Genomic DNA, 27,990 nt, shown 5'->3' with positions numbered 1-27,990 from the left:
CTTGGTTTATTTATTTTTTCCGTTCGTTGTTAAAGTATAATATAGAAACGAGTACAAAACTAAATGGATAAAAACTAAATTGTTTCAATTAAAAAAAAAAAAAGCTAAAATGTTTCATAAGAGATGAAGAGTTGATGTTCACTAAAACGTGACTGCTCTGCTTTTTTTAGCTGTTAAATGTTTTCGTACAGAACGGGGAGGAGACTGGAGTGACTCTACACAGGATCAGACCATCGTAGGCATCGTAAGAGAAACTAAATAACACAAACCCTGTTAAAATAACCCCCGAACGGTTTCCAGTGTGTTTCATTAAGCGTTTCCTGTGTAGTGTGACCAATTCCACTTACAGCCGGAGAAATGACGCAAGCAGAACTGACACCATGAGAGATGACGGATTGAAAAGGGGCTCATAAAAGGTCTGTGTGAGAATCTATTAAACATACAGTATGAAAAAATTATGCAGTATGGGCTCATCAACAAGATAAAATCAGAACATTTTCAGTCTATCGGGTGAGAGAAGCCAGTTTCCCAGGAGTTTCCCTCGCTTCTCCTCCTGTTTAAAACTCATAATCATGGCACGTCTTTTAAAAAACAAACTTACTCCACCCATCAACCAACTACCAAAACAAAAAACAACTTTCCTTTTTTTTAAAATTTTAAAAAACAAACGTAGAAACATAAAACGACAAACAAAGACAGACAAAGCGACAGACGTGGATGCTCTCCGTCCTCTAGGCTTCCACTTTGTCTTTCTTTTTGTTCTTCTTCAGGAAGGACGGGGTTCTGAACTTCTTCTTCTTCTTGTTGGGTGATTTGGAGGGCGAGCTCTCGGGCGTCAGAGCCTCTTCGATCTTCTCTCCCGAGCGCACGCTGATCTCGACGCTTTCCACGCTGGTGGTCAGCTGGCTCACACGCTTGATCAGCTCGTCCTCGTCGCCGTGGTCGTCTTTACCGTTCAGCATCACACCGCTGTGGTTCTCTGCATGAGGAACGATGAAGAGCACAACTAATCAATCAATGTTGGGAAGCCATCAACAGCCAACAGTGGTGCTAATGTATTTTATTTGCTTGTGGTGGTTAATTTTTAATGCGTTAATTTTATCATCAATAAATTATACAGTAACTATTAGAAACATTAACTAATGATAATTATTAATGTTGTTTGGCAACCATAAAGATTTGTGCTAAAGAATTATTTTTAGAAGAAAGTTGCTGGTTATTTATTGTATTATTATTAAAGTAAAATTATTAGAAAAAAAATTAATAACGAGTAATAATCACATTTTAAGTTACAACTTTTCTTAGCCAAAAAAAATTGTACTAATGAATTTTATTTGCTAGAAATTGTGTTTTTTATTTATTGTGTGACTGTATTATTAATTAAGCTAAAATAAGCAAAATACACTAATAATTATTACATTAAGTTTTTTTTTTAAATGGTTTATTCCATTGTTGAGCTAAAATTACATTTTATTTAAAAACAAATAATTTGAAAAAAAAAAAAAAAAAAATCAAAAGCAATCAGATGCATATTCAATCTCTGAGAGGTCAAAGAGTAGAATAGACTGGATTTCTCAACACTGAACATTACTTGTTAATATACTCATGTCATAAATTCACCATACTCTTAAAGTAAATGCATTGTATTTGCTGTAAAGAGGGAATTCACTATCCTGCAGAAGGGCTGGTCTTTGGTAGTTTTTGGTGCATATTGGCCGTAAGAGGGGTTTTCAGTTAAAAGTGCTTAATACATATGTAATGGGAAACAAGTGATGGCTATATCATGAGAACATGGTTGTGAACCACATACACATGATTTTTAGGAACATGTTTTGCTGTGTCAGAGATCCCAGAACTAAAAGTGAGAAAAGCGTTGGCTGTTTGTTTACACATTTTTGACACAACATCCTTTAGGTAGATTCTTTAAGCTACAATGTTGCTAGGCAAAAAGGGGACAAAAGATGTGCTAATGTGTTTTTTTTTTTTTTTTTGCTAGATTTGTTTGTGGTGTTTTTTTGTTGTTGTTGTATTATTGTATTATCTTATTATTAATATATTCTAAACTAATTATTAAAAAATATGAACATATAACATGAACATAATAAAAATCTAATAAGTTACAATGTTGTTATTCCATAAAAAAAACTATAGTTGTTGCATTAATGTATTATTAAAAAATTCTAAACTAATTATAAAAACAAACAAAAAACACAATAGATTTAAATACAAATTCTTTGTTACAATGCTGCAGTTCCATAAACTATTTTTTTTTGCATTATTGTTTTATCAAAAAAATTCTAAACTAATTATAAAAAAGCAATAGATTAAAAAAAAAAAATCTAAGTTACAATGTTGCTGTCCTCCCCCCCCAAAAAAGTTTGTGACTATTTTTACATTTATAAAGTAATGAAATTATACATTCACATAAATTATTAAATTATCATATGATAAAATTTACAGAGTTAAACTCCATGGCAGGTGATTACTGTATACTGTACTGTATAGCAGGCATATAGTATAAAACGTTTGAATATTTAATAAAAAGTCACATCTAAACTCGTGATGCCCGAAGTAACAGAAGTTAATCATTGCATCATCATTACAAGAAGCTCTGGGGCAACACGCCCTGGCTCGAGTGTGACCTACACTTCAGATAAACGTGTTGAACGTGCCCTCAACTGTTGTCTACTTATGGCTCATCACCGCTCATGTAATTTGTCTGGTTGAGCAACCGTATATTTTGATGCAACTGGTACAGTACGCTTCCGGTTTCTCCACCCAACACTAAACTTTATCCCGCTGTGTGTGTGTGTGAACACATATCTGTGTTTCCTTTGTTTATATAAGGCTCAATCTTCAGTTTATGTAAAGGTCTCTACTGTGCTCCCCTCAAAGCTTCTCCTGTAATCAACTTTAATTTACTCTTTTAACGTGGGAATTTCAGGTATTGCTTGTTTTATGAAGGCAACAGAAGAGCAAGGTAACGTCCTGCAACATATCCTGCCAGAAAGTTTCGCAACAAGCAGGACAGTTTACTATAAACATTTTGAAACTATGGTTCATGTTGACCTGTGCTATTTTAGTATTGTTTATGTACTAATATTGCATTGATTCATATTTTGAATTCAATGTTATTTTTATATTTCCAATTTTACTAATTTCGTTACATGTTTTTAAATTTTTTTTTATTTAAATCATTCTATTTAGTTTTATTTTCAGTTTTTAAATTGTGGTACTTCAACTTAAACTTCTTTCAGTTAGCTGCCAAGACATTCGACATTTCAAATTTTGACTAGTTATTTCAATTTAGGTTTTTTCATTTAATATTTTATTTTATTTCAGCTTAACTTCAATTATTTTTAATACAAAAAAAAAAAAAAAACAAAAATATAAACACATATATATATACACACACACACAATTAATAATAATAAAAAAACCATACATACATACATACATACATACATACATACATATATATATATATATATATATATATATATATATATATATACATACACACAACAAAATTACTAAACCAAAATGAAAACATAAAAATAAAAACTGAATCATAATATTAAAACTATAAAAGTACCTTAAAGTTTTTTTTCATGTAATATATATAATTTAATTTAATCCACACTCAAATAAAAAAAAATTTTATCAGCCCTAGTTAATCTAGTTATTATAGGAAACTACAACTGAAATAAAAAGAAATAAAAACTAGACATATAAAAACCTACTAAAAACAACAAAAACACTTAACAAAATTGCTAAATCAAAATGAAAACACAAAAATATAAAAATAAAAATTGAATCACAATATTAATAAAACTATAAAAGTATCTCCGTTTTTTCATGTAATATTTATATTTTATTTTAGCATTATTAAACAAATGAGTAAAAAATTATTAAATGAATGGTTTTAGCCCTAGTTATTAAAGTATACTAAAGCTAAAATAAAAATGAATAAATGCTATATAGACATAATAAAAAAAAAAAAACACAACAAAATTACTAAATCAAAATAAAAAAAAAAAAACTAAAAAAAAAAAAAAAAAAAAACTAAAATTAATCCAAAATATATACAAAAACTCTCTATCTCTAAGCTGATTTTTTTCATGTAATATTTATATTTTATCTCAGATTCACTTCAATCACCAAAAATGATTTTAATGATTTTAGCTTATACTTTGCGCTGTTTCAGTATAATGAATTTCTCACAGTGTTTTCTTTCATTTTCCTCTTTTGAACTGTTACCTAGCAACCCTGGTAAACATTTGCAGCTAATATTGACATGATATGCTAACATACTGCAGTTTGGAGCTGCATAACACACACACACACACACACACACACACACACACACACAGGTCACAGCTGAGGCTGAGTGAGGTGAGACAGCTGGCTCTTTCAGTGTGCTATACCTTCTTTAGCGGGAGTGTTTTGTGGAGACACTGACTGAGAGAGTGTGGAAGCGTCGTCTGACGTGAGCTGCTCTTCATCTGCAGGAGTCAGTTGGTTAGTGAACAGACAGACAGACAGTTAGAGAAGTGGACAGGTTAATATGCAAGGATACTGTCAGAGCTGTAAGACGCTCGTAGGATAGACAGTCTTGGCTGTGTGCATTCAAGTTAGTCCTGTGCAAGATGCACTGTATTGATTTTTAGCTATAAGGGCCGAGTTATACCATTAGCATTGACTGGGTCATATATGTGACTTTGGGAACAGGAAATGAGGTGCTCTTAAAAGCAAGGAGGTATCATGCATCACAGTGGTCTTTATTTATTAGTTTACACCAGTTTGAAAGATAAAACAATTTAAAAGTTTGGGGTTAGCAGGGATGTAACAATGCACCACTTGCGTTGTTTCGCTGCTGTTCATAAGCGCCATCTACTGTCAGAGAGTCTCTTTCAGCCCTTCTGCTGTTTTTGTTCAGTGCAGATGTTTTATGTAGTATAGTTTCACAAAGCTTACGTAGGGCCATCTCTGTTTGGATTGTGGTTAAAATGCAGTGGTTGCCTCTCATTTTAAACAGAAAGAGCTCAGACAAAGCCTTAGTTTGTTTATATCAAGTGATTTCTTTTGTGTAACATACTTGTTTGATTTGGGGTTTGCTTTAAAATTTCAATTTAGTTTTTTAAGATTTCAACTTCACAAGAAGCAATAGCCTAATAAAAGGACACCTTTTCATTTACTGTATAATGTCTTTAATCTCATTTTGTAAAAACAAAAAACCATGAGAAAACAGAATCGTGAATTCATAATCCTGAATTGAATCGTGAGTGAATTGTTACATCCCTAACGGTATTATATACACATATGTATTTAAACGGTAGAGTACGGTGGAGGTGTGAGGGACTCGTGAGCGTGTTTTACCGTATACTCCGAGCTGCTGTCGTTCTACTCGTTTCTGGTAGTCCTCCAGCTCTTTCTCGCTCAGCTCGCTGAAGGGGTTTGGAGGAAGTGGTCCTGTCTGCTCCTCGTCATCGCCTGTGTACGGCTGCACGTGTGTGTGTGTGTGGGGGCAGAGCAGAGAACACAAAATAAGACACTCGAACTTATGAAATGAGTCACAACGATGAGAAAAACCACTCAAACACACAGATGAGTTGATCACTGTGCATTCGAAAGCAAGACAAGTCACAAATCCTCTTATATTGAAATGCAAAATATGAAGTGAGAACACCGCAAATCCAAAACTACAAGATTTCGATGTAACAAGGAGTCATGCAGATATTTCAAAAATGAAAACTGTGACACAGCGACAAACAAAACTCCCTGGGATTTTTACCTGCACTGGCGACTGTCCCTTAAAAAGAAAAACAGAGCTTCATAAGACCCTGCTGTGAAACATGAGGCCTTTTTCTTACAAACTGACGCTCATTTCACCACAGTTCAACTGTCTCTGAGAGGATCTGGCGCCATCTAGTGACACGAATGTCACTCTGACACTCACCGGGGGTCTTTCCACCACAATCCCTGCCAGCCGCTGTGACTGCGGCCCTGCCGTCATCATGTCAAACCGGTTCTGTTCACGAATCTGAAAAGATCACAAGGAAGCTCTTTAAGACTCAGTGACATCGATAAAATTGTGGATAAGAGTCGTGATGGCTCACCCAAAAATCAAATTTCGGTCATTTACTCACCCTCAATTTTTAACAAACCTGTATGAGTTTCTTTTGTTTGGTGAACATAAAAAAAAAAGATATTTCGAAGAATGTCAGCAACCAAACAGTTGACGGTAGCCATTTACTTCCATAGTATAGAAATAAATGCAACGGGAGTCAATGGCTACTAGTAACTGTTTGGATATTAACATTCTTCCAATACCTGTTGTGTTCAACAGAAGAAAGAAACTGATGTTTTGAAATGGCCTGAGTAGGTAATAATAATCTCACTATGTTTACTTTATTTGGAAAGTCACAGAAATGCTATTGTAGATTGCTTTCTTTTGCTTTTGGAGCAAGTGTGAGTGCAAAAATGGTATTTGTTTATTTCTCACCTTACTTCTCTTCTCCAGAACTTCACTGGGGTTCGTGTTCAGAGGAACAAACTGGTTGGGATCTTCAATGCGGATCGGAGTCCCACTGGTGTTTCCACCGTCATCAGACTTCATCCACTGCAGAGGAGTTAGAGAAAGTTTTTAGTACAGAATTCAAGAAAATAAATACAGGCTGAGATTTGGAAGCATCTGAGAGCATTCAGAGTCGGTGTAAAGGTCTAGGGACTGCTGTTTTGAAAAACTGCATTCTGTCAATAAACTCATTCATACAAAGTACAAATTTCTGCCATGAAAAGATATGCTCAAATGCCTAGTCTTGAGCTAGATTCAGACTTGGCTAATTCCGTCATTTCATTCTTGGTGAATGAACAGCACAGTTTCATCTGCTACACATATTAAAACAGGCATGATGCTTGTGGTACATTCTCACTACATGAGGCCGTGAACACATCTCCAGAGCTGCTCTGAGAGTCAATTCACCAATACTAACATCATATATAAACAGAAAGTTCACAACAACCTGTCAAAATAATAGTTAGGTTTAACTTGTAACAAAAATATAGTACTACTGTACAGCAGATTATATTTCTCAAATTAAATTATATAATAATAAAATTAATGCTATTTTATAATCAAATTTTTTCTCTATGATTTAATTTTAATAGAGACCCTTTGCAATGTAGCAATTTGTTGGGCAAAAAACGGTTAACAATTTTATTTGACTACATTTTAAAAGATTACATTTTTAATGTTTTACATTTTAAACTTTTGAAGCCTCATAACTTCCTTCAGTTGACTGTCGGCCACTGCCTTCAAGCCTGATGCCACACACAGTTCCCTCCTGACCTCTAGTGGTCGAAGCTTTAGTATTACAGCTTTGGTGGCATTTTTTTTAGGCCCCTATGAAATTCCAAATTATTTACTTTTATCTGTTTTCATTATTCTGGATTCCATTTTAATGCTTAAATAAAATTTTGTTGATATAAATGCATTTCTGTTTAATTGAAATCATGAAACTAATACAATTATACTATAACAATTTATTAAAAAGTTAAAAAAATACGTTTCTGGGACCCTTGTAACATCCTTTTTTTTATTATTCTATTCTGTTTTATTTTTCCCAAATTCTGTTTTCCTTTTTAATTGTTTTTTAATTATTATTATTATTATTTTTTCAAATCTATTGTTTTGTTTTATTTTCTTTATTTCCATTTAAATTGTTTAATTAAATTAAATTTAATTTAATAATTAAGTGCCAACTTCTGTTGGCACTTAATTATGCCTTTAATTTGTATAAAGTCATAAATCCCAAAAATTAAAACAGACATCAAAGAATTTCTAACAACATAAAACATTTGATAGCACTTAATTATTGTAAAAAGTTCTAAAATTTTAAAAGGTTTTATGAATGCAACTGAAAATTGAGTAGACGTTTTATGATTATTAAAATTTAATTAAACAATTTAAATGGAAATAAAGAAAATAAAACAAAACAATAGATTTGAAAAAAAAAAAAAACAATTAAAAAAGGAAAACAGAATTTGGGAAAAATAAAACAGAATAGAATTAAAAAAAAAAAAAAGGATCTTACAAGGGTCCCAGAAACGTATTTTTTTTTTACTTTTAATAAATTGTTATAGTATAATTGTATTAGTTTCATGATTTCAATTAAACAGAAATGCATTTATAATCAACAAAATTTTATTTAAGCATTAAAATGGAATCCAGAATAATGAAAACAGATAAAAGTAAATAAATTGGAATTTCATAGGGGCCTAAACAAAATGCCACCAAAGCTGTAACACTAAAGCTTCGACCACTAGAGGTCAGGAGGGAACTGTGTGTGGCATCAGGCTTGAAGGCAGTGGCCTACAGTCAACTGAAGGAAGTTATCTGAGGCTTCAAAAGTTTCTGTGATGACAGAAATATGAGTTCATTGCATCTGCCTTAAGGTACGCTCAGGAAATAAACACATACTTGCTCATCCACAAAATCCTGTCTGATAAGAGAGACTTACTACTTTTACAGCAATCCCCTTTTTTTCATTCAAAAGGCTATCAAAAACTGGATTGCACAAAACTCAGATGCCCATAACAGAGCTGAGCCTCACCATGGTCTTGGTGCGTCCGTTCTCCTCGCTCGCCCCGTCCGACACGTTCACCTTCATGTAGCAGTTGGGTGAATTGAGCCAGCGTGTTTTCTCTCTCTGCTGTCGCTGCTGCAGTAACTTCACAGGGAAGCGTGGAGTGTCATCGTCGTCGAACATGAACGCCGTCACTGTCGCAGGAATCTCCACTTCGCTCTTGTGCCGCGGCTTCTCCCGCACGATGGGGTGCCGGTACGTGTAGCCTGTCCTGTAACCCTGAAAGTAAAACATAAATTTTTATAATACACGTGAAAAATATTGAAAAGTATGCAAAAGAATTTTATAGTGGAAACAGAAAAAAAAAGCCTGCAAAAGAACAAAACCCATACTATGAACAAGAACTACAAATATGCACCAAACTATCAATAAAAAAAATGAAAAACACAAAGATAACATGCACATATAATTAATAATGAACTAAATTAAAAAGATAATATTAAGATAAATGTACAAAATGTACCTATTCTTAAAGTTCAACTGTGAATTATTCAGCTGAAGTGGTTTATATAATCAGCCGCTGCTTGGAAACTGACTTTGCAGAAAGAAATGGCCAACTACAAAAGGCGCTTTTTTGTAAAGCTCCATCTGCGTTTCAAGCACATTATGTAACCAAACGCTGCAGCTCTCCAGCAGAAGCAGGAAAAGCACATCGGTTCACTGAGAGCTGGTGACGGCGGCTCACTGAGCGACACACCATATCATTATCATCTTCCACATCACTCCATTCTTCTGCCGCGGCTGAGAAAACAGACTTTCCACATGCCTGCATTCTTCCCTATCTCACACGGACAGAGAGAGAGAAAACAGCACGGTCTGCACAGCTGGAGAAAGAGACAGACAGAAAGAAGAGAGAAGTGTTTTGGCTCTCTCTATATACGTCTATATCCGTTCGACTGCCTAATATGAGAGGAAGGAGGGCGGAAAAAGAAAAAGACTAAAAGACGAAGAAATAAGTGATTTTCCAGTCTCTCCGCTGTGATTATTCCTCTCAAACACAGCTGGACTAGTAGTAAGTAGTCATTTAGCAGACTCTTTGGGCTGTTTTTGGCTCGGCGGCTTGGTTTAAAGCGTCCGCTGTGTCTGTATCTCACACAAGCACTCACCAGGTTGTCCAGCATTCTCATGAGCGACTCGAACTCCAGCTCTCCCAGCCTCCACTTGTGCTGAGAGCCCATGTTGACCCCAGCTTCTGCCACCCCCTGCGTCCGAGATCTGTACTTCTCCAGATCCAAGACGATTAGGTTCTCCACTCCTCCAGCGCACGAGAACGCATTCACCTACAGAGAAATGTGCAGATATTTTTTAGAAATGGAATGGTTTTATTGAATTTACTGCCGTATCAGCTTACATACACATATAAAAGAATATACAAACTTATTATAACATTTTATTAAAATTCAACTTAGAAGACTGTAGAATATGCTGATACAGTAGGATGCATGTCTCAGTGTAATACTACTACTACTAATTATTAAAATGGTATTTTTTAAGGAACATTTACACAAATTTTCCATAGTTTAATTTTAGCAGTAAACCTGTTGCACAGCACTTTGCCTTAAGATTAAAGGTGTGGTTTAATGTTTTACACCTTCATTTGATTACCAGAAAAATTTAAATACACATGGAATTTCTGAAAAACAAAACATTACATTCCACAGGGACTTATTATTGTAAAAATAAAAAGTAAAAATAAAATAAAATTTAAACCATCTTGATTATTTAAACCATCAATACAGAACACAGGAAAAAACCTGAAAAATAAAATTGGACCAAAAATAAAAAAATAAATAAACTAAATAAATATAATAATAATAAAAAAAACTTCTCAACTTTTCCATAAAATTTCATTTTTCATTTTTTTTCAATAAAAGGAATTCAGAGGAAAAAAGTTTTTCTGCGTCCATCTTACAAAATAAGCCCTTCAAAGTTTGTGCTTCATTTCTCATCATTGTCTCATCACATTAAAACTTGGGCAGACCAAGCTCTACAGACAAGTTAGTGCTACAATACTAACATGCTGACTGCTCTTTGCCCTTCAAGAAATGCCTGTGAGTCAGTCTAATATGGCCTGTAAGATACCTTGTATATAAACTGTAAAAGTCTACGAGAATGAAGAAAGTTTTACCTGTATTTCACAGGCAAACTGAGCGTTGTAAATGTAGTGAAAGGCCTCTTCAATGGTCTCACCGAGAGCTACAACCCCATGATTCCTTAAAACCAACACCTGCAACACACAACAAATACGTAATTATCTAGCACACTTACAAACGATATTTTCACTTTCATTCTCAATGACATTAGCTATGTTTACATCCAATATCACAAACTAAACTTATGCGCAAAATCACATAAAACATTTGCAAATAAAGCACCATTTCCATCCAATGTGTTGAATAGAACAAAATTGTCACTTCCTGGTTAAGTTGCGCTAAATATTACGAAGAAAATTTCAATTTGCTGCAGCAGGAGAAAGCATTGCATATAATTACGAGCTTCAGAGCGCAGAGACGAAACACGGTCATGTTATCTTATTTTCGGAGTTAATTATAACAAAGCATTTTGACGAGACTTTTCTCAAGAATTTTAGAATGACGAAACTAGCATTTCAGATGCTGTGCAATGAGATCGGTTTGTTGGTTGCTCCAGTTTTCTGCGATCATGTATCTTTTTTGATGTGCATTAAGGAATGTATTAAATTAAATTTATCCAGCTTAGTTGATTGTGTACGTTTCTTTTTTTCTGTGCATTTTAACTAATTCACACCCATCTTTTTCCATCCAACCAACTTTTTATGCGATATCCCAAAATGCGCATAAAAAATAGGCAGCTGGAAACATAGCTAATGACAAGCACAGGAAGTAGTTCACCTTCGCTGATGGTCCGAGGGCTTTCTGCAGCTCTATGCGGTCCTCTTGCTCGTCCAGACTGCCTTGGTAGTTGTAATAGGCAATGTCACCCAGGATCAGAGCCTCCTGAGAGATGGGCAGAAGGCCGCACTTCATAGACGACACCTGACATGACAGAAGAGATCAATGCAAGTCATGGTGATTTACAGTTATAATGTAAATTTCAGCTACATATTACTTAGGAATTGTTGATAGAGCATGTGGAGCAGAAGCAGGCGTGACTGGACGGAGACTTACAGCAGCAGTGGCCGGTGTGCTTATGTGAATGACGCAGCGCACATCAGGTCTCACGGAGTAAATGGCAGCGTGAGGGCTAAAGCCAGCCGCGTCGATCTGCAGGTTGGTGGATCCCTGATTGATCACGTCACCAATAATATTCATCTTCACCTGGAGAACCAAAGAAACACAATCAAGTTTATCACTGAAGATGATTGTAAAAATGTACTAAAGACATTGAAACCTCCTAAAACCCAAAAAACTGTGAGGCAACACAAGCTTTATTAAAGAAATTCATATTAGCACAGATACATCATCTGATCTGATCGCTCTTTATTCCCACATCCTACACTATATCTCATTTCCTATTAATCCTGACACTGTGCTCCTAATTATTCATCAATCATCGGTTGTGTGTGAGTGAATAAAGGTGCTTGTGCACGTCTGATTCCTCAAGAGCTCTGATTGAGTATCAAATTGCATCACATACTTGCCCTGTAACAGGCCACCCAACATGCCTTTCACATGCTTGTCGCGGTCGATGCCATACCCCTTATCACTACCAGCTTAAAATAAACACACTGTCCCACTGCTGTTAATAACATCCAACCTCATAGAGATCATATTTATACACAACACTAATATCATGTGACTGTTCTGACACAAAAACACACTCCCCATATTTCTCATGCAATTCTTACTGCAAGCGCTTACTAGCACATCCCCACAGGAAGTTGGTCCACTTCTGTATGGACATATCTGCTGTACTATGCCACTACACTAATGCTAATGGACTGAAACAAGACCTAGCTGTTCTCTCACGAGATCTTGCGAAATCTTGCATCTCATTTGGAGAAAGAATTGTAGTTTAAACTAAAGTTGGTTTTAGTTTATGATGTAATAAATGCCTTTTAAGGAGTGAAATAAACACTTTCAACAGGGCACATAAAAAGCATGAAAAGGCAAAAACAAAACTACAAGTTACATTTCCTGTTACATGAACATTTGGAACAGTTTACTGCAGTTGCTCCACAGACATGAAATCTCATGCCACATTATGTAAGAGTTACAGTGATGCTTGCTTTAGCAAAACACTACTAATCAACCCATGCTCATTCCTGCGGTTAAGGATTTGAACACACTTCTTAAGGTGCGGCCACATGTACTGTTCTTTGGCAGGTTTTTTATGGGTAAAGTCCAGTCGTTTCAATAGAAATCCATGGGATTATTAAATTCACCATGCATACCAACAAAAAGCTTCTAATTTTAAAAATCACGTATACCTAAAAAGAGCTACATACAGTCAATATAAACTGATCATATTACGCCTGAAATACACTGAAAACATTACAAAAATTACAAAAATGACACTTTAATACTGCAAAACTTTGTTAATGTGCCCATACTTTCATTTTTCAGTAGTCTTAAACTTTGGTGTGAAACCCATCCTGCACAATGTGGGCTATGGACATTAATAATACCCCAAATTGTGTGTTTTCTCTATTCTACATTGTAGGAAAGGCCCAAGTGATAGTAGTAAGTTGATAAAAATCAAACTTGATGACACACCCAAAGTCTTCCAGGTTTGAAATGATTTTGTCCAGAGCAATATGTAATAATGTAATCCATAAAAAGTAACTGTAATCTGATTTAAAATGTAATAATTACAAGTGCATAATTTTTGGAATCTGATCACATTATCTCAAGTATAGACATTTCTCAAGTGCTCAAATCTAGTGTTAATGTGATGTTGTCCGCTGTTAAGAGGGTTTAGTGAAATAATGAGTGTAGAAGAGAGAGTGTGAAAGTGAGCGGTCGTGTAGAGGGTTAATAAAACTCTGACCCAGATTGCTGGCATCATTCCAGCGGGCACCGTCCCCAAGGCCACGCCCACAGAAAATGAGAACAGGAGCTCTGAATGACGGTGTCAGCAACACTGAGATCTCGCTCTATCGCTCTCATACAGACAGAGACAAAAAATCCTGTATGTTCTGCCTATGCAAACGAGATCGGTCTTTATCGAACTCTCACTGTCCATGCAAACAAAAAGAATCTGGACAAACCTGCACTGGCTTTGATCCATGCATAAAAGGTCAACATGCACCTATTATAAATGACCAAAAATTCTGATCTGCCCTAATCCTGAAATGGCACAATGACTGAGTGTATGTTTCACGACTGTGAAAAATGTGTTTGCGGCAGTGGTCATAACTCAAGCCCAAACACAATTCAGCATAGCACTGCATTAAAAACAGCATTAGCCAGCACAAGAGTGCAAGTCAGACGCGGATACTGCCACTGCTCGCGCTTTCAATTCTGTTCACTGAGTCATAAATGCTGCAGGCAGGAGGACAAATGTGCTTCACAAATCTGTTTCAGTGTCAAATCACCTGATTGGCAGGAATTTGTCCAAACAGCATCCACCACGAGTAGCATGTCAAAACTCATTAATACGCCAACGGGAGAGAAAAATGCTCAAAAGCGAAACCTCAAGAACTGGTTCGGTTCTATTCGTCACCAACTAACTTGTGGTTTGCATATATGAGCCAGAAGTGAACTCTTCGCAAGGGCGTAAATGCAGTCGCAAATGCTTGTATAAACTTGATATATGCACTTTTGTTATATGGTGGTAGTAAGAAAAAATCTTGGTACTTACATTGTTACATTTAAAAGTGTGTTGTTATTAGGGTGGTTAGCTATAAACATATTAAAAGCTTTGACTTTAACAGAACCTGATTTTACTCCAGATCCAGTGTGAACAAATGTAGACAAACACCTTCTGTGTTTTTGCACAAATTAATTGGTCCACAAGGTGGCAACAATATCTAGGGCTTTTTCACAGTTGAAAAAACCAGAAGAGACGGAATGATAAACTACTGGAGACGTATACGGAGAATAGACGTTCGCGTTTATGTGGGTTAAGATATACACGCAATTGTTGTTTAAATGAGTACAAAGACATTTTTAACCGTTCATAACTTCTGGAGATATACAGCACAGACACTGGACAAAGATGATATTTTCTAGTGCACTCTAGTGTGTTGGGTTCGCACATGCTATCAAATGGTGTATGGGCTACGTGTTTGGCTACTCAAAGTATACTTTGGGCTTTTTTGCTGGGGTTTTCCAGGACCAGGATTAAGAACCACCACAATATGATTAGAAAATAATAAGCATGAACAACTACAGGCACTAAAAGCCTCTGACGGACATGAAAACACAGGCTAGTACAAATCCGAAACCCACTCTGAGATTTCAAAGAAATAACCGGCTGATTAAGCACATGCCACACATTGGCAACGAACACTGAGCTCAGTCAAGGTCTGCCAATGCATTCCCTCTGTGCACAGCACATATCAGACTGTGAAAATCCCAAACGCACAAAGGAAAACACATATTATTAAGCTCTAGGCAATATTATTGTCTCATTAATAATTTAATCAGACTGCTAGATCACAAAAAAAAAAAAAAAAAAGCCAAAGCAGCACAAAATATAACCTGAAGCTATCAAAACGGAAACATTAAGTAATTATTTATCATTTAATCAACTGATAAATGAATTCCAATGGTAAAACTGCACAAGCCTGAATCCAATCTATTTTAAGTCTTACTGGAATGTGAGTTCAACTAAAGTCACCACTCAAAGTGACCCCTGCAGCCCTGTGGTGTGATGCTCGAGCCGTTCCCAGAACCGCTATCAGGCTCTGCCGTGATAATGCAAGACAGACAGTTTGTTTACCAGATTGGACGCAGAGGCCTCAGCGAAGGAAAGTCCTCTGGGGATGATGAGGATATGATCCTGCTCCTTACTGACACGAACCTACAAGTTTTAAAACACACAAATAAGCAGCTGTTTTTCCTCTCCTGATCAAGTTAGCTCAGGGTTTCTTCATCTATTCCAACAGGCATCCAGATTCTTTGATATTTCCTTCTTTAGCACACCTGGTTAAGCTGTAACTACAGCATTATGAAGACAAAAAGCATCTTTGTCCATTAACAGCCAGTCAAAAGTACACAAGTATAATTTAATAATAATTTAATTTGATGATGAAAGGGAAAGCAGATATAATTTTCTATGTATTTCCTGATTAGTGGAACTATAATGTTTATGGCCTGCAGGAATGGATTGCGAAACCCTGGATTACATAATGTACATAATTCACTTTCATTTCCTTGTTCTAAAATAAAAAAGTATAATATTTAATCTGTTGCAGCAAAATATTAATGATAGTATGCTGTGCCTTACTGTAACGTAACAGCTTGTGAAGTGGGCCCAATTGAACAGGTCCACTAGTCTGTAGAGGCTGGCCAGTTTGCAGCGGATCTGTTTCTCTCCCTTCACCACAGTACTGGACTCCATGCTGAACATGTCGTTTATTGGGGTCACCATGCCCAAACCTGAGAAATAAGAGCAACAAGGGACAATTCAAGAACAGGTTTGAACCATTTTTTAAGATGGACTTCACTTAAATATTTATTAGCCCACTTAAACGCACAACTTGAAATTGACAGGTCTATACTGCTGTCATGGGAAAATGGACAACAAACGAGTATAAATCGATACCTTGATACTAATCAGACTAAAAGCAAGTGCTGTGTCCTGATTCACTGATAACACCTCGAGAGTGTCCATGAAACACTAATATGCCTGAATCTAATAAAGGTGTTTTCAGTTAGACTGATGTAGTTTATACAGCTAAAAACACTGCTGTAATCAAATTTACCATAGCTTATTTAGAACCTTGAGGGATTCTGGTCAAAGAACAGTAAGGAAATCCAATAAAAAAATAAAAAAAATAAAAATAAACTCAATTCAGCCATACAAAAGATCCAGCTACAATAAACACAGTCAACACTTCACATCTAGAATACTCAGACTTTTCAGAATGGCAGTTTGTATATTACAGAACTCTAGTTGGAAAAAAAAACAAAACAAAAAGAATACTAAAAAAAAAAAAACACATTCTGAACTCATTCTAGAGCTCCATTTGATTACGCAATCCAGAACTCTTTCTTGAGTTTCACTGTTCCAGAACTCATTTCAGACCTCCAGTTATTACAAGTATCAGGAAATCATTCTCAAACACCAGTATACCTTCCATTCCAGAACTCTTTGAGCTCCACTTGACTAAACGTTCCAGAATTCGTTGTTAAACTCCAGTTCACCAAACATTTTAGAACTTAACCTTGAACATTCTAGAAACATTCATCCTTGAACTTCATATGACTAAATGTTGCAAAAGTGTTTCCAGAGCTCCACTTTACAAAACATTTCAGAAATCATTCTAGAGCTCCAGCTGACTGACTAAACATTCTAGAACTCAACCTTGAACTCCAGTTGACTAAACAATCCAGTACTTTTTCAAGATCACCACTGACTAAAGGCTCCAGAATTCAACTTTGAACTCCAGATGGCTAAACATTCCGGAACTCATTTCAGACCTGCAGTTATTACAAGTTTCAGGAACTCCTGTTGATTAAACATTACAAAATTTATTTTAACAAAACCATTTGCAGAACTCCACTTTAGGGGTCGACCGATTATCGGCGTGGCCGAATATCTTCCACAACACCAATCAACTAAACATTGCAGAATTCATTCTAGAGCTTCAGCTGACTAAACATTTCGCAACCCATCTCTGAGCTCCAGTTATCTAAACACTCCAGAACTCATCCTTGAACTTCAGATAGCCAAGTGCTCCAGATCCAGAGCTCTTTCCAGAGCTATTCTTAAAAGCTCCGGAACTAATTTCAGAATGTCTTATAGAACTCCAGCTGGATAAATCTAGAGCTCAGTATACAGCGCAAGATTGAGAACTGCTGCTTTCAAAATCTCCACTGAACAGACCTCATGTGCGCAAATATGGGCAGCCATTATTCAAAAACCACAACCATGACACATTCTTTATGGCCTGTTTTTGCAACTTTGTTTACATAAATGGTGTGGGCAAAGAGAGGAAGGCATTGCCATTTATATAATTTTTATATCTAAATAAACTATCAGTGTCTTATTTCTAAATCTCATACCTTTTTCCATTATATGTCCTAGATCAGTGGTTCTCAACCACATTCCTGGAGGACCCCCAACACTGCACATTTTGCATGTCTCCTTTGTCTGACACACCCATATGAAGTCTGTGAATATCTACTAATGAGCAGGTGACCTGAATCAGGTGTGTTTGATTAAGGAGACATGCAAAATGTGCAGTGATGGGGGTCCTCCAGGAATGTGGTTGAGAACCACTGTCCTAGATTATGCTCTAGATCTTTGCATAGTCTACAGACACCTTATGAGATTTGGGCTATGAATTTGAAAGGGATTCACTGAAGTTCTGCTGATAAGTTCCGCATAGCAGAGTGCAGAGAGAAAACAGATACATACACAGAGTGATAAGGGAGGAAGTAGTAAGATAGAAGAATGCCACGGTTTTCCTAAGACAGCTAGTCGTATTTCCTCCCTCAATGTCTGTTTATGGCGATACTCACTGAGGGGTGAGGTGGAGAAACCGGCTACGGAGCTGGCCATGAAGAAGTCTGCGATCTGCTGCAAAGCGAGCAGTCCTGTGGGGTTGTTCCCCTTGTTCATTTGTTCCTGGATCAGTCCCTCTAGCTCATCCCTAAATGCCTGAAAGAGAAAGAAAACACGAGATTAGAGATGACTCACACACTGTAATGAGAGATGGACACGGAGCTGTAATCCTCTCATGCTCCTGCATGTTTAAACCTTCTGTACTCCGTTTTTTTCCACTTGTATCTTGACAACTAGTTAAGTCTATTAACCCATAGGCCTACTCCACTTTCTCTGAAGAGCTGGAGAAGACTCTCTACAAAAAAAGCAAGGTAGTGAAGGATGAAAGTGCCATCTTAAATTCGTTGGGTACATTTTTAGTCCACTGGAACAGTTTATTTTCAATGTTTAGGGAAGGAAACCATCTGTAACTGGTTTTATAAGCAGTACAAAGCTTTTCTGTATGATGCACTGTCATTCTGCGCACCTGCTCGGAGTTCCGAATGAAGCTTGAATGAATCACAGGATAAACAGACACTGACAGAGCACTTAAACTGACACTATGCCTCAGTTACGATGACTGCTCGTTCTTACTTACAGAGACTTACAGACTTGTCTTATTTACAGGTGTGAGTAAGTGTCCGGATGTTAACTGAGGCATGTACAACTTCACTCGGCACTGTATTTGAGATTGGTGAGATCCAAACATACAAACAGTATGCAAAGATATATGCATATCAGAAAAAGGAGGGTAAACTAGTCTCAGCAGACACGCTCTGTTCACTGATGGTCTGATCTGTTTTGCACACAAAATTTCAAGCAGTAGTAAAAATCTGGACTAATTGGTTTTATGCAAACTGCAGGTACTGGGATATATAATCGTTTTCGAAGTTGTTTATATGGTACAGGATTGCAATAAGCATCAATGAATCACTAGATTTCACATCACATCAAATCTTTTAGAGATACTTTAAGGCACTTAGCAAAAATTAACTTATTCACAATAAAAAAATAGTAGCTGTTATCCTTGTTTTGATCTATGTTATCTTGTTTTCTAATAAATAAGCTTATATGATATCAAATATTTTAGATACCAATTAAATTATACAATTCTTTATTTCACTTTCGATACCACAGCAAAAATCACTAAAATCTATGGATTGTCCGTCCATTCTGGAATGTGTTTTTGGGTGATATGTGTGTCCCATAAAGCACTTTAACTTCCCACCACAGGAGCATCCTAGCACGCATCACAGGTCTGGAGAAATTGAGCTAAAGAAAGTCTGATTTCCATAGTCACAGTCGCCAAGCAGCCACAGGGAAGTAGGCATGGTGTTTGTGTATCCATGTGCGGGCCATCCCTGCCAAACTCTCAGTGACTTTGTGTGTGTGTGTGGGGGGTCAGTTAAGTTCACTGAGGCTTGATTTCCTAATCTAGGTTGAAACAAACTACACGGGAAGCAAATTAAATTGGCCCTTAAGTTTGTTTGGATTTGAATGAGAGCCTCATTCATCAAACATATACTGAAAAAAAGAGAAAGAAAGAAGCCATAAATTCATGACGTTAATGCACACTTTGTACACAGCTCTGTGGAATGCTTGATTCTGATTGGTCAGTCACGACATTCTGATGTATGCCATCCCTCGATAACAATCAGTAAAAACTAATAACACAGGCTCATCTGGGTAATTAAAGTCAGCGCTATACTCTTGCTAGGAACATTTTCTCTTCGTGAAAGCTTTGCATTTAGTTAGCTAATAAAATATTAAAACTCAATTCAATATTATGTGTACAATTATTTAATTTTGTCAATTGTAATTATTGCGTTCAAATATTTTAACTCAAATCAATATTTTGAGTCTAATTATTTACTAATGAGGCAAGTAGCATCTGCTTCGCATCGGGGTTCTGATCACCATGTCGGGGTTATTCTGCGGTAACAACTGGCTGGGTGTACATTATCTCTTATGTAATAGCCCAAAAAGTTACGGTAAGGAGTTGTGAATCTTAACTGTAAAAGTGAAGCACATTAACAGCTGTTTAGTGACATTTTGCCCAAATTTCACTGCAGCCATAAAAAGGTTAGTCTACCCAAAAAATGGAAATCCTGTATTTAATTACACACTTTAATGTTGTTCCAAAGACCTACGGTAAGATCATCGTTCATCTTTGAAACATTAATTAATATATTTTTGATGAAATCCGAGAAATCCGACATTTTGATGATGTCCTTACTATCTCTCTGGGCCTTGAATGTGTCAGTTGCATTTTTGTCTATGAAGAGGGTTGCAAAAAAGGTGCAAAAATTTCCAGTAAATTTCAGAAAAATTCCAGACATTTTGGAAACTTTCCAGGATTTTTTTGGAATCTTCCAGGGATTTTTGGAAAGTTTCCATAAATTTTCCACCCCTTTGCAACCATAGTCAGAAAACTCTTGGATTTCATCAAAAATATCTTAATTTGTGTTCTGAAGAAGAATTAACGTCTTATGGGTTTGGAACGACATGAGGATGACTAATTAATGACAGAATGTCAATTTTTTTGAGTGAACTATCCCTTTAAGTGTGGATAATGGGAAAAGTGATGCTTGTCTTGAACTAAATGAACTAAAATAATTGAACTAAATATGTGAATATTTAAATATTTTAGCAAGTGCTTTAGAGGTGAACTGCATCATGATGGAAGATTAACCGTGGGAATCATCAAACATGCCTCCAAAAAAACAAACCTGTAGCCAACATGCTCTCGCAGGGATACGCCATCACAAAAACATGGGTTAACATGCCCACACTTGTCACTAGATCAAAGCAGTGTTGATCTAACCTCGTAACAACACAAAACATAGTAACTACATTAATATCAAATCATAAAACCATATCTGTCATGGGGGAAGATGGGCGTTATCTGAGCTTTGTGACATTGTAATGTGGGCCAGGGTGTGTAATGATCAGATGTGGTGAATTTGCTTTAATAACCCATTCACCTCACATGGGCCACACTTCAAACAAAGCAGCCCGAGCCAACACCGGCCGAGTCTTGCCAAAGCACAAAGGTGAGATGGAGATATCCTGGGACTCTAGTTCCCTGTGTGAGTATTAAATTGTGCTTGGATGAGAAGTGGACGCTCGGGACAGGGTATGAATGATCCCTGCCTGCCTCTCAGCAGAAATTCCTCTCAAACGTAAGTGTCCCGACCGACCCAAACCACAGCGCTCTTGGAAAACAGCTAGGATTCTGGGAATAGCGTGCTTCAATGGTAAAGAGGGAAACAGAGGGGAGTGGGGGAACTAAAAATAACCCAAGGGAGGAAATTCAAGACAAATTCAATTGTGCCATTACAGTTTAATATCATTAACATGTTGTTTCACCTCCTAAGTAAATATCAGCGGTCCCTCAGTGCAAACCGCTATTTTTCTGCTTGGTTCCTGAGTGGGATACATTGACCTTGGTTGTGACAGCACAGATGAGGCCTAAGCATAGCAAACTCCGCCCTGACTATAATAGTCTGACCTTAAACACAGTCCACGGAGAGACGTGCAATTTAAGCAGTGCTCTTCTGCGTGTCAGCACATACGCAGAAACCCTGCAGAGAGAGAGGGAGATGAAAGAGAGGCTTGTTGAATCAGCTCTGATAGAGCAGACGTAAACACACAGGCCTGTGTATCGATACACCTGCTGCCTGGCCTGCCTGGCTCCTCTCCACACAGAGTGTAGGATGAGTGAGAAGAGTGTATATAGTGTGTCTCAGAAACACGTGCTCGGACAGCTGCTGCTAATAAAGCCCAGCGGCACTGCCGTAATTAACCGTACTGTCACACCGCCTCTGTTTTTATCACAATCACAGGGATTACAATGACAGAATCTATTTTAATTTCACATACTGTAAATACAGTGCTCAAACCCTACAGAACTTTTCTAGGGTTTCTCTTCTTTTCAAATTAATGTAGTTCAGATTTCTCAGATTTTCAAAAATAAATAAAAACCCTACATTTTTTATAATTTATAAATTTTTTATAAATGAAAATAGATTTTTTTAATTTAACTTTTTAAATACATAATTAAAACGAATTATATAAGGGATGCACTGAATATTCAGCCACCGAAAATGGCCCAAAAGTGCATTTTTCGGTTTTCGGCCGAAATACTTTTATCACCGAAATGTTGTGATGATGCAAACAGAAACCACGACCTGCACGTGCACCTGCAAAGCGCAGACCACGAGCTCCCCGCGACATTCACTTCTAACCAGTGGGTCTTAATAGAAAAAATTCTCTCTCTTCTTGCCCCCTTTGAGCAGCTAACTAAAGAGATCAGCTCCTCTGATGCATCTGTAGAGGACGTTATTCCTTTAATCGCAACACTAAAGCGTCTCCTAAGCAAAGAGGTCGAGACGGACCACGGAGTGAAAAGTACACTCTTAAGAGTATGTCAGCACACATTTCACTGAGATCTATTCGGATCCTCTGCACTTCATCGCGACTGTACTTTATACGCGTCATAAAGACCATTACTTGGATGCGGAAATAAAGCAGCGCGCACCAGAAATGATCCAGGCCGCGATGGATGCGGAGAACCCGCGTGGAGACGGAGACGGAGAAGCGCACGGAGTATTGCACGGAGAAGGAGATCAGAGCGCAGAAAAAAAGACTCGTCTCTCTGCACCCTCGTTGTCTGATATGTTCAGTGAAATCCTGCAAGAAAATGCCTCAAATAATAATAATAATAATAATAATAATAATACGTAGGCTATTCTGTTCTTAGGCTACTATATATGTGACTATCAGATTGTAGCCATATTTCTACTAGAATTTTTTTTAAAATTTGATATAAATGTTTATTTATGCCCTGGCCCTATTTAAATACACTCTCTCAAATCTTTCTCAAATGTCAGGCAGATGACAAGCTTAACAGGTAGATGGTTATCTGTCTGAAGTCCCCATCCCCAGAAGTGATAACCCTCTTGCCTACTGCAGAAGTAATGCACTTTCTTGTAGTAGTCCTACAGAGAAAAAATTCAAAGGCACTTGACCTAAATGCACTTTGTTTTTATGATCAGAACATTTAATTTTAAAACCTTTCTGCAGGCCAGTAGGCCTGTACATTATTTTTCAATGTACACATGAGTGGAGTCAAGTTAGTTAGAATTTTATTTTATACTGTGCATTGTGCTAAATAAATATTTGCATAATTTGTAATTGATTTATTCTTTGAAACTTTAATATTAATTTATGCAATTGCAATGCCTTGATTTTAGTAAAGTTAGTACACAGTCATAGCCATAAATGCAATGGTACTAATAATTGTCATAATTTCTTTCGGTGTTTTAGGTTTTCGGCCTTGGTTTCCTCTTTTTCAGTTTCGGCCAAGAATTTTCATTTCGGTGCATCCCTAATATATATATTATTTTTATATTATATTATTTTTATTAATTGTAATTATATTTTTTTATATTTATTTTATTACAATTACAGATCATTTTCCACACATTTTTAATAGGATGCTTGTTCTTACAACACAAATATGCAATACCAACTGGATATTACACAGTTATTGTAATTTTACAAAAAACTTCAAGAATCTGAACTCCAAAACAGAATAAAGTTCATAAATGAGACAAAAGATCAAGAATTGGTTTGTGATTTTAAACCCATTCTTACTGATACTACCAACCCTATCACAAATCATTCTTGCAATTTTTAAGTTGACAAGCGGAATTCTCAAACAAATGTCACTGATTTTGCAAGGTCTTAATGCATTCACTACCGTTTGGGGTCAGTAAGAATTTTTAAAGAAATTTTTTAGTCTCATGCTCACCAAGGCTGCATTCATTTGATTAAAAATGTAGGAAAACAGTAGTACCGTTAAATATTACAATTTAAAACACATTTTTCTATTTTAATATATTTTAAAATGTCATTTATGATAGCAAATCAGAATTTTCAGCAACTGCTGGTACTCAAAAAGCATTTAATGTTATCATCAATGCTGAAAACAGTTTACTATTTTTTTTCTGGATTTTTTGACGAATTCTGTTTCAAAGAACATAAAATTGAAATCTTTTGTGACATTATAAATGACTTTACTGTCACTTTTGACTAATCAAATCCATCCTTGCTGAACACAAGTAGTTATTTTCACAATGTGTGGGAGCTGGATTTATTTGCAGCATGTGACAGATGCCATCCATACAGCTTAACTTGTATTGAACTCTGAACATTCCTTTAAACACAGTATGTGTTTGCTGAAATGTCTGCAGGAGTGTAATCTGTGCAGTATGTTCTTTGTAATCTCTCCAGTGTGTGTGTTAACTAATCGCGCGTGTGTGAGTGTGCACTCGCTATAATCTCTCTCTACTGTAGGTCAGAGGTGCTTCGCTGGCTGGATTGTGTTTATATACAAGATGTGGAAGTCGGTGGTGTGCGCGTAATAGGGTGTGGTCTTCCAGATGGCTTTTATGGTGCAGCTGTGTATTTGTGTGCATGATTGAGCTGTAACTCAAAACATCACACCAGACACACAGTTAAGTGACTGACAAACCTGCTCATCTGACAAGAATAAACCATAAATCTTTCATTGTTTCATCTTTCAACAGAGAGGCAGTGTAAGATGCAACCAGCTGGGTTCAAAACCAACTTTACAAGTTCATGGCAGTGTGGCATTTACTCGAAACCACATGGCTCGAGACAACCTATAAAATATATAAGTAAACACTTTTACGTTGAAAGCACATTCTTGCTGATTAAATCAGTGGAAAAGTGGAAAAACATCCCTGTACAGTACAATAACTTTACAAAACATTAAAAAATAAAGGTTCCAAAGGGGGTTTTCGCCATAGAAGAACCATTTTTGTTTCCCTAAAGAACCTTTCAGAAAAAGAAGAACCAAAAGAACCATTTTCTGTTAGTGTAAACAAACTAAAGAAACTTTTTCCACTGTAAACAGCCTTTTGTGTGTTGAAAAGGTTGGAACCATAGATTCTAATTCAAGGGTGAATAAAGGTTCTTTTATTGGAATTGATGGTTCTTTGAAGAACTTTTAACATCTATAGAACCTTTCCATTGCACAAAAGGTTCTTTACAGTGGAAAATGTTTTTTTTTTTTTTTTTTCTTTTAAACACTGTTCTTCACACCAAGAAAAAACTGTTCTGAGAACCATTCACTGAAGGTTCGTTGGTTCATTCATGGTCTCCCTGCAAAAAAACAAAACACAAAAAAAACCTTTTGGAACCTTTACTTTTGATCCTCACGTTGTGTTCTGATCATTTTAACCCGAAGATTTTCTTTTTCCTGAAAACGCTAGTTAATTTTTTTGCATTGGACTAAAATTTGGAGCTAATTGATCAAAGGCCTCATTTTCTGAGTGAATATTTCCAAAATTACCCACAATTAATGTTTTTTTACTCAAACATTGAGGTGCATAAGCTCAAATTAATGAGGCCTGCGATGAATCAGTTCCAAAATAAATACAAAACTGTTGCTGAAAGGCAAACAACAAAGAAAACAAGGCAATAAAAAGATTGAGTCCAAGATTTGGTATACGAGATTTACAAGCAATTTTTAAAAGCCCAGTCATTTTCCACTGGGAACACCAAAGTGACATTTCAGTGTGTGTTTGTGTTTTCTTACTGGACTCTGTAGTATCTGTGTGACCCTTTTCTTCTGCTCCATCATGTTGAAGTCTTGTCGCAGATCTGGCGACATGTTGCGTGCACGCAGGTATTCAGGGTCGTTTTCGTTGATGCGGTCGAAGTAGCCCTCTTTTTTCCCCATGCTGGGGGGCGGAGGGGTCGTCACCACCTCCTGTCTCGACTCACCACTCATCTCTACTGAATTTTCCTGCTGTCTTCACCTGAAGAGAAAGAGAGAGATTCAGCTTGAGTATGTGCATGTACACCCTAGTACACACATAAAAACAAATACTGCACTGACTGAATCAAAAAGCCACAGAGAGGAAGTCCGTGCACTTCATTTGACAGGCAAAACAGTCTCGATCAATAATGCCCCAAGGACAGACTCATCATCCCACACAAACCAGCACATAAGTCCACCGATCAATACAATCAAAAAAACAGCCAACCGCACATTAGCTGAACTCGCTTGCTGAGAATATCTCTATTCACAATCGACTTCGTTCTTTGTTCACCCTTGACAAAAAGAAAAGAGTGGCTGTCCTGCCAACAGTGAAGGGTGGCGTCAGGTCAACCAACAGGAGGGCAGCACTATCCTATAACACTATCAGGTTTAGTTAAGCCTGACTTTGTTCTCTCTCTCATACACACACTATTGTCCCAGACTTGTGGATTTCTCTCTCTGGTGTGAGTCAAGCTGTAGAGCATTATAAATGACTTTCACTACCATTGGTTTGTAAGATTTTTAAAGAAATTAAAGGTGACATTGTGAAAATCTAACTTTTTGCGTGTTTAAGTGCTATAATCGGGGCCCAGGTGCATCATTCGAATGCAACGTTTTTGTATTCGAATGTGGCTTTTTATTTTAAATTCGACGAACATTCGAATATCGATTTTTTTTTTTGACAGCCCTAGTACTCACGGGGTGAAAAAAGTAAGTTTGATCAAAGTAATAGCACACCTCTCCTGAACAGACGACATGATTTCAAGAACCATTCATATATGGGGCGAGGTTTCTTCAAATCCTTAATCCTAGATACCTTAATAGTGACACTTTGCAAACTCCAGACATTCAGCTGGGACTGTTGTGCCAGACAGTGTCAGGCATTTCCCAAGCCACGGTAAAAGCTTTCACCTGCACCTCTCTAGGCTTTCACACTCGCTCTCTTCTGCGATTCACTCTGGAGGGGCTTCTTTTATCTGCTGTACGTTGCTAAGCTGTTTGTTCAGGTCAAATGGCACTTGGAAAGATGGTTCAGATTAAAGACATGCAACTCTGCCAGAAAAAAAAAAAAAAAAAAAAAAACACACGTACTGAGGGTGGGCTCAATAAAAGAGCTCAAGCCAACAACGGCAATACCACAGCACACATTTTTAAGCATGTGAACACACGTGCAAGAAAGCAGAAACCTTATTAACCTGAATAAGAGTTGCATTCTAGCGGAAAAGCCAAATAAGCACTAACATAAACAAATGCTAAAATAAATCAAATAAATCTAAAGGGGGAGATTAAGGGGACGCCGCTTAAGTTTATTATGCTGTCAAGACAACACACCACACGCGTACACACAAAGCTCACATGTTTCAACTCATGATGCAATATCGAACCCAGCACTAGCGACAACTCTGACACACCCACCCAGAAACAGAAACACAACACACAGGCTGCCAAGCCTGAAAGGCAGAACAACTCTAAACAATGACAACAACAACAGGAGGGTGGATTTTTACCAGACAATAACCACTATATTTGTCCCTTTAAGATCCAAAAATGAAGTTTAGTCAGCCTTATGTCATTTCAAAGCTGTTATGATTGCCTTTCTTCTACAAAACATAAAATTAAATGGTACTGATGCTATTTCCTGTAAAATGAAAGTGAGAGAGGAAAAAGAGACACCTTTAAAGTAGTCCATATTAAATTGTGTGTAGTTGGGGGTCAAGGAACTTCATAATAATAACAATAATAAAATAACAGTACTTTTATTCAGCAAGGATGCATTAAATTGATCAAAAGTGACAGTAAAGACATTTATAATGTATTTCTATTTCAAATAAATGCTGTAAATAGAAGAATACTGGA

General features: G+C 36.7%; 1 protein-coding gene across 8 annotated transcripts in view; it reads right to left on the bottom strand.

The window, feature by feature from the left end:
* Positions 1-659: 659 nt before the first annotated feature.
* Positions 660-27,990, bottom strand: part of LOC109047384 (gamma-adducin-like) — a 92,028-nt gene continuing 64,697 nt past the window's right edge. For 5 of the 8 annotated variants that reach the window (XM_042749143.1, XM_042749142.1, XM_042749145.1 and 2 more), the window contains 15 exons: positions 25,909-26,131; positions 18,260-18,398; positions 16,020-16,171; positions 15,513-15,593; positions 11,795-11,944; positions 11,519-11,662; positions 10,777-10,875; positions 9,755-9,928; positions 8,616-8,867; positions 6,506-6,622; positions 5,960-6,043; positions 5,795-5,812; positions 5,380-5,503; positions 4,428-4,505; positions 660-979 (listed from right to left, as the gene is read on the bottom strand). In XM_042749143.1, the coding sequence (XP_042605077.1) occupies positions 732-979; positions 4,428-4,505; positions 5,380-5,503; positions 5,795-5,812; positions 5,960-6,043; positions 6,506-6,622; positions 8,616-8,867; positions 9,755-9,928; positions 10,777-10,875; positions 11,519-11,662; positions 11,795-11,944; positions 15,513-15,593; positions 16,020-16,171; positions 18,260-18,398; positions 25,909-26,103 (2,055 nt within the window). In that variant the 5' untranslated portion in view covers positions 26,104-26,131 and the 3' untranslated portion in view covers positions 660-731. The remainder of the gene's footprint in view (positions 980-4,427; positions 4,506-5,379; positions 5,504-5,794; positions 5,813-5,959; positions 6,044-6,505; positions 6,623-8,615; positions 8,868-9,754; positions 9,929-10,776; positions 10,876-11,518; positions 11,663-11,794; positions 11,945-15,512; positions 15,594-16,019; positions 16,172-18,259; positions 18,399-25,908; positions 26,132-27,990) is intronic. The other 3 variants (XM_042749147.1, XM_042749146.1, XM_042749148.1) reach the window with 3 other exon arrangements.

Source organism: Cyprinus carpio, chromosome B22 (genome assembly GCF_018340385.1).
Source record: "Cyprinus carpio isolate SPL01 chromosome B22, ASM1834038v1, whole genome shotgun sequence".
Taxonomy (NCBI): domain Eukaryota; kingdom Metazoa; phylum Chordata; class Actinopteri; order Cypriniformes; family Cyprinidae; genus Cyprinus; species Cyprinus carpio.
This window is presented reverse-complemented; position numbering and strand designations above follow the sequence as displayed.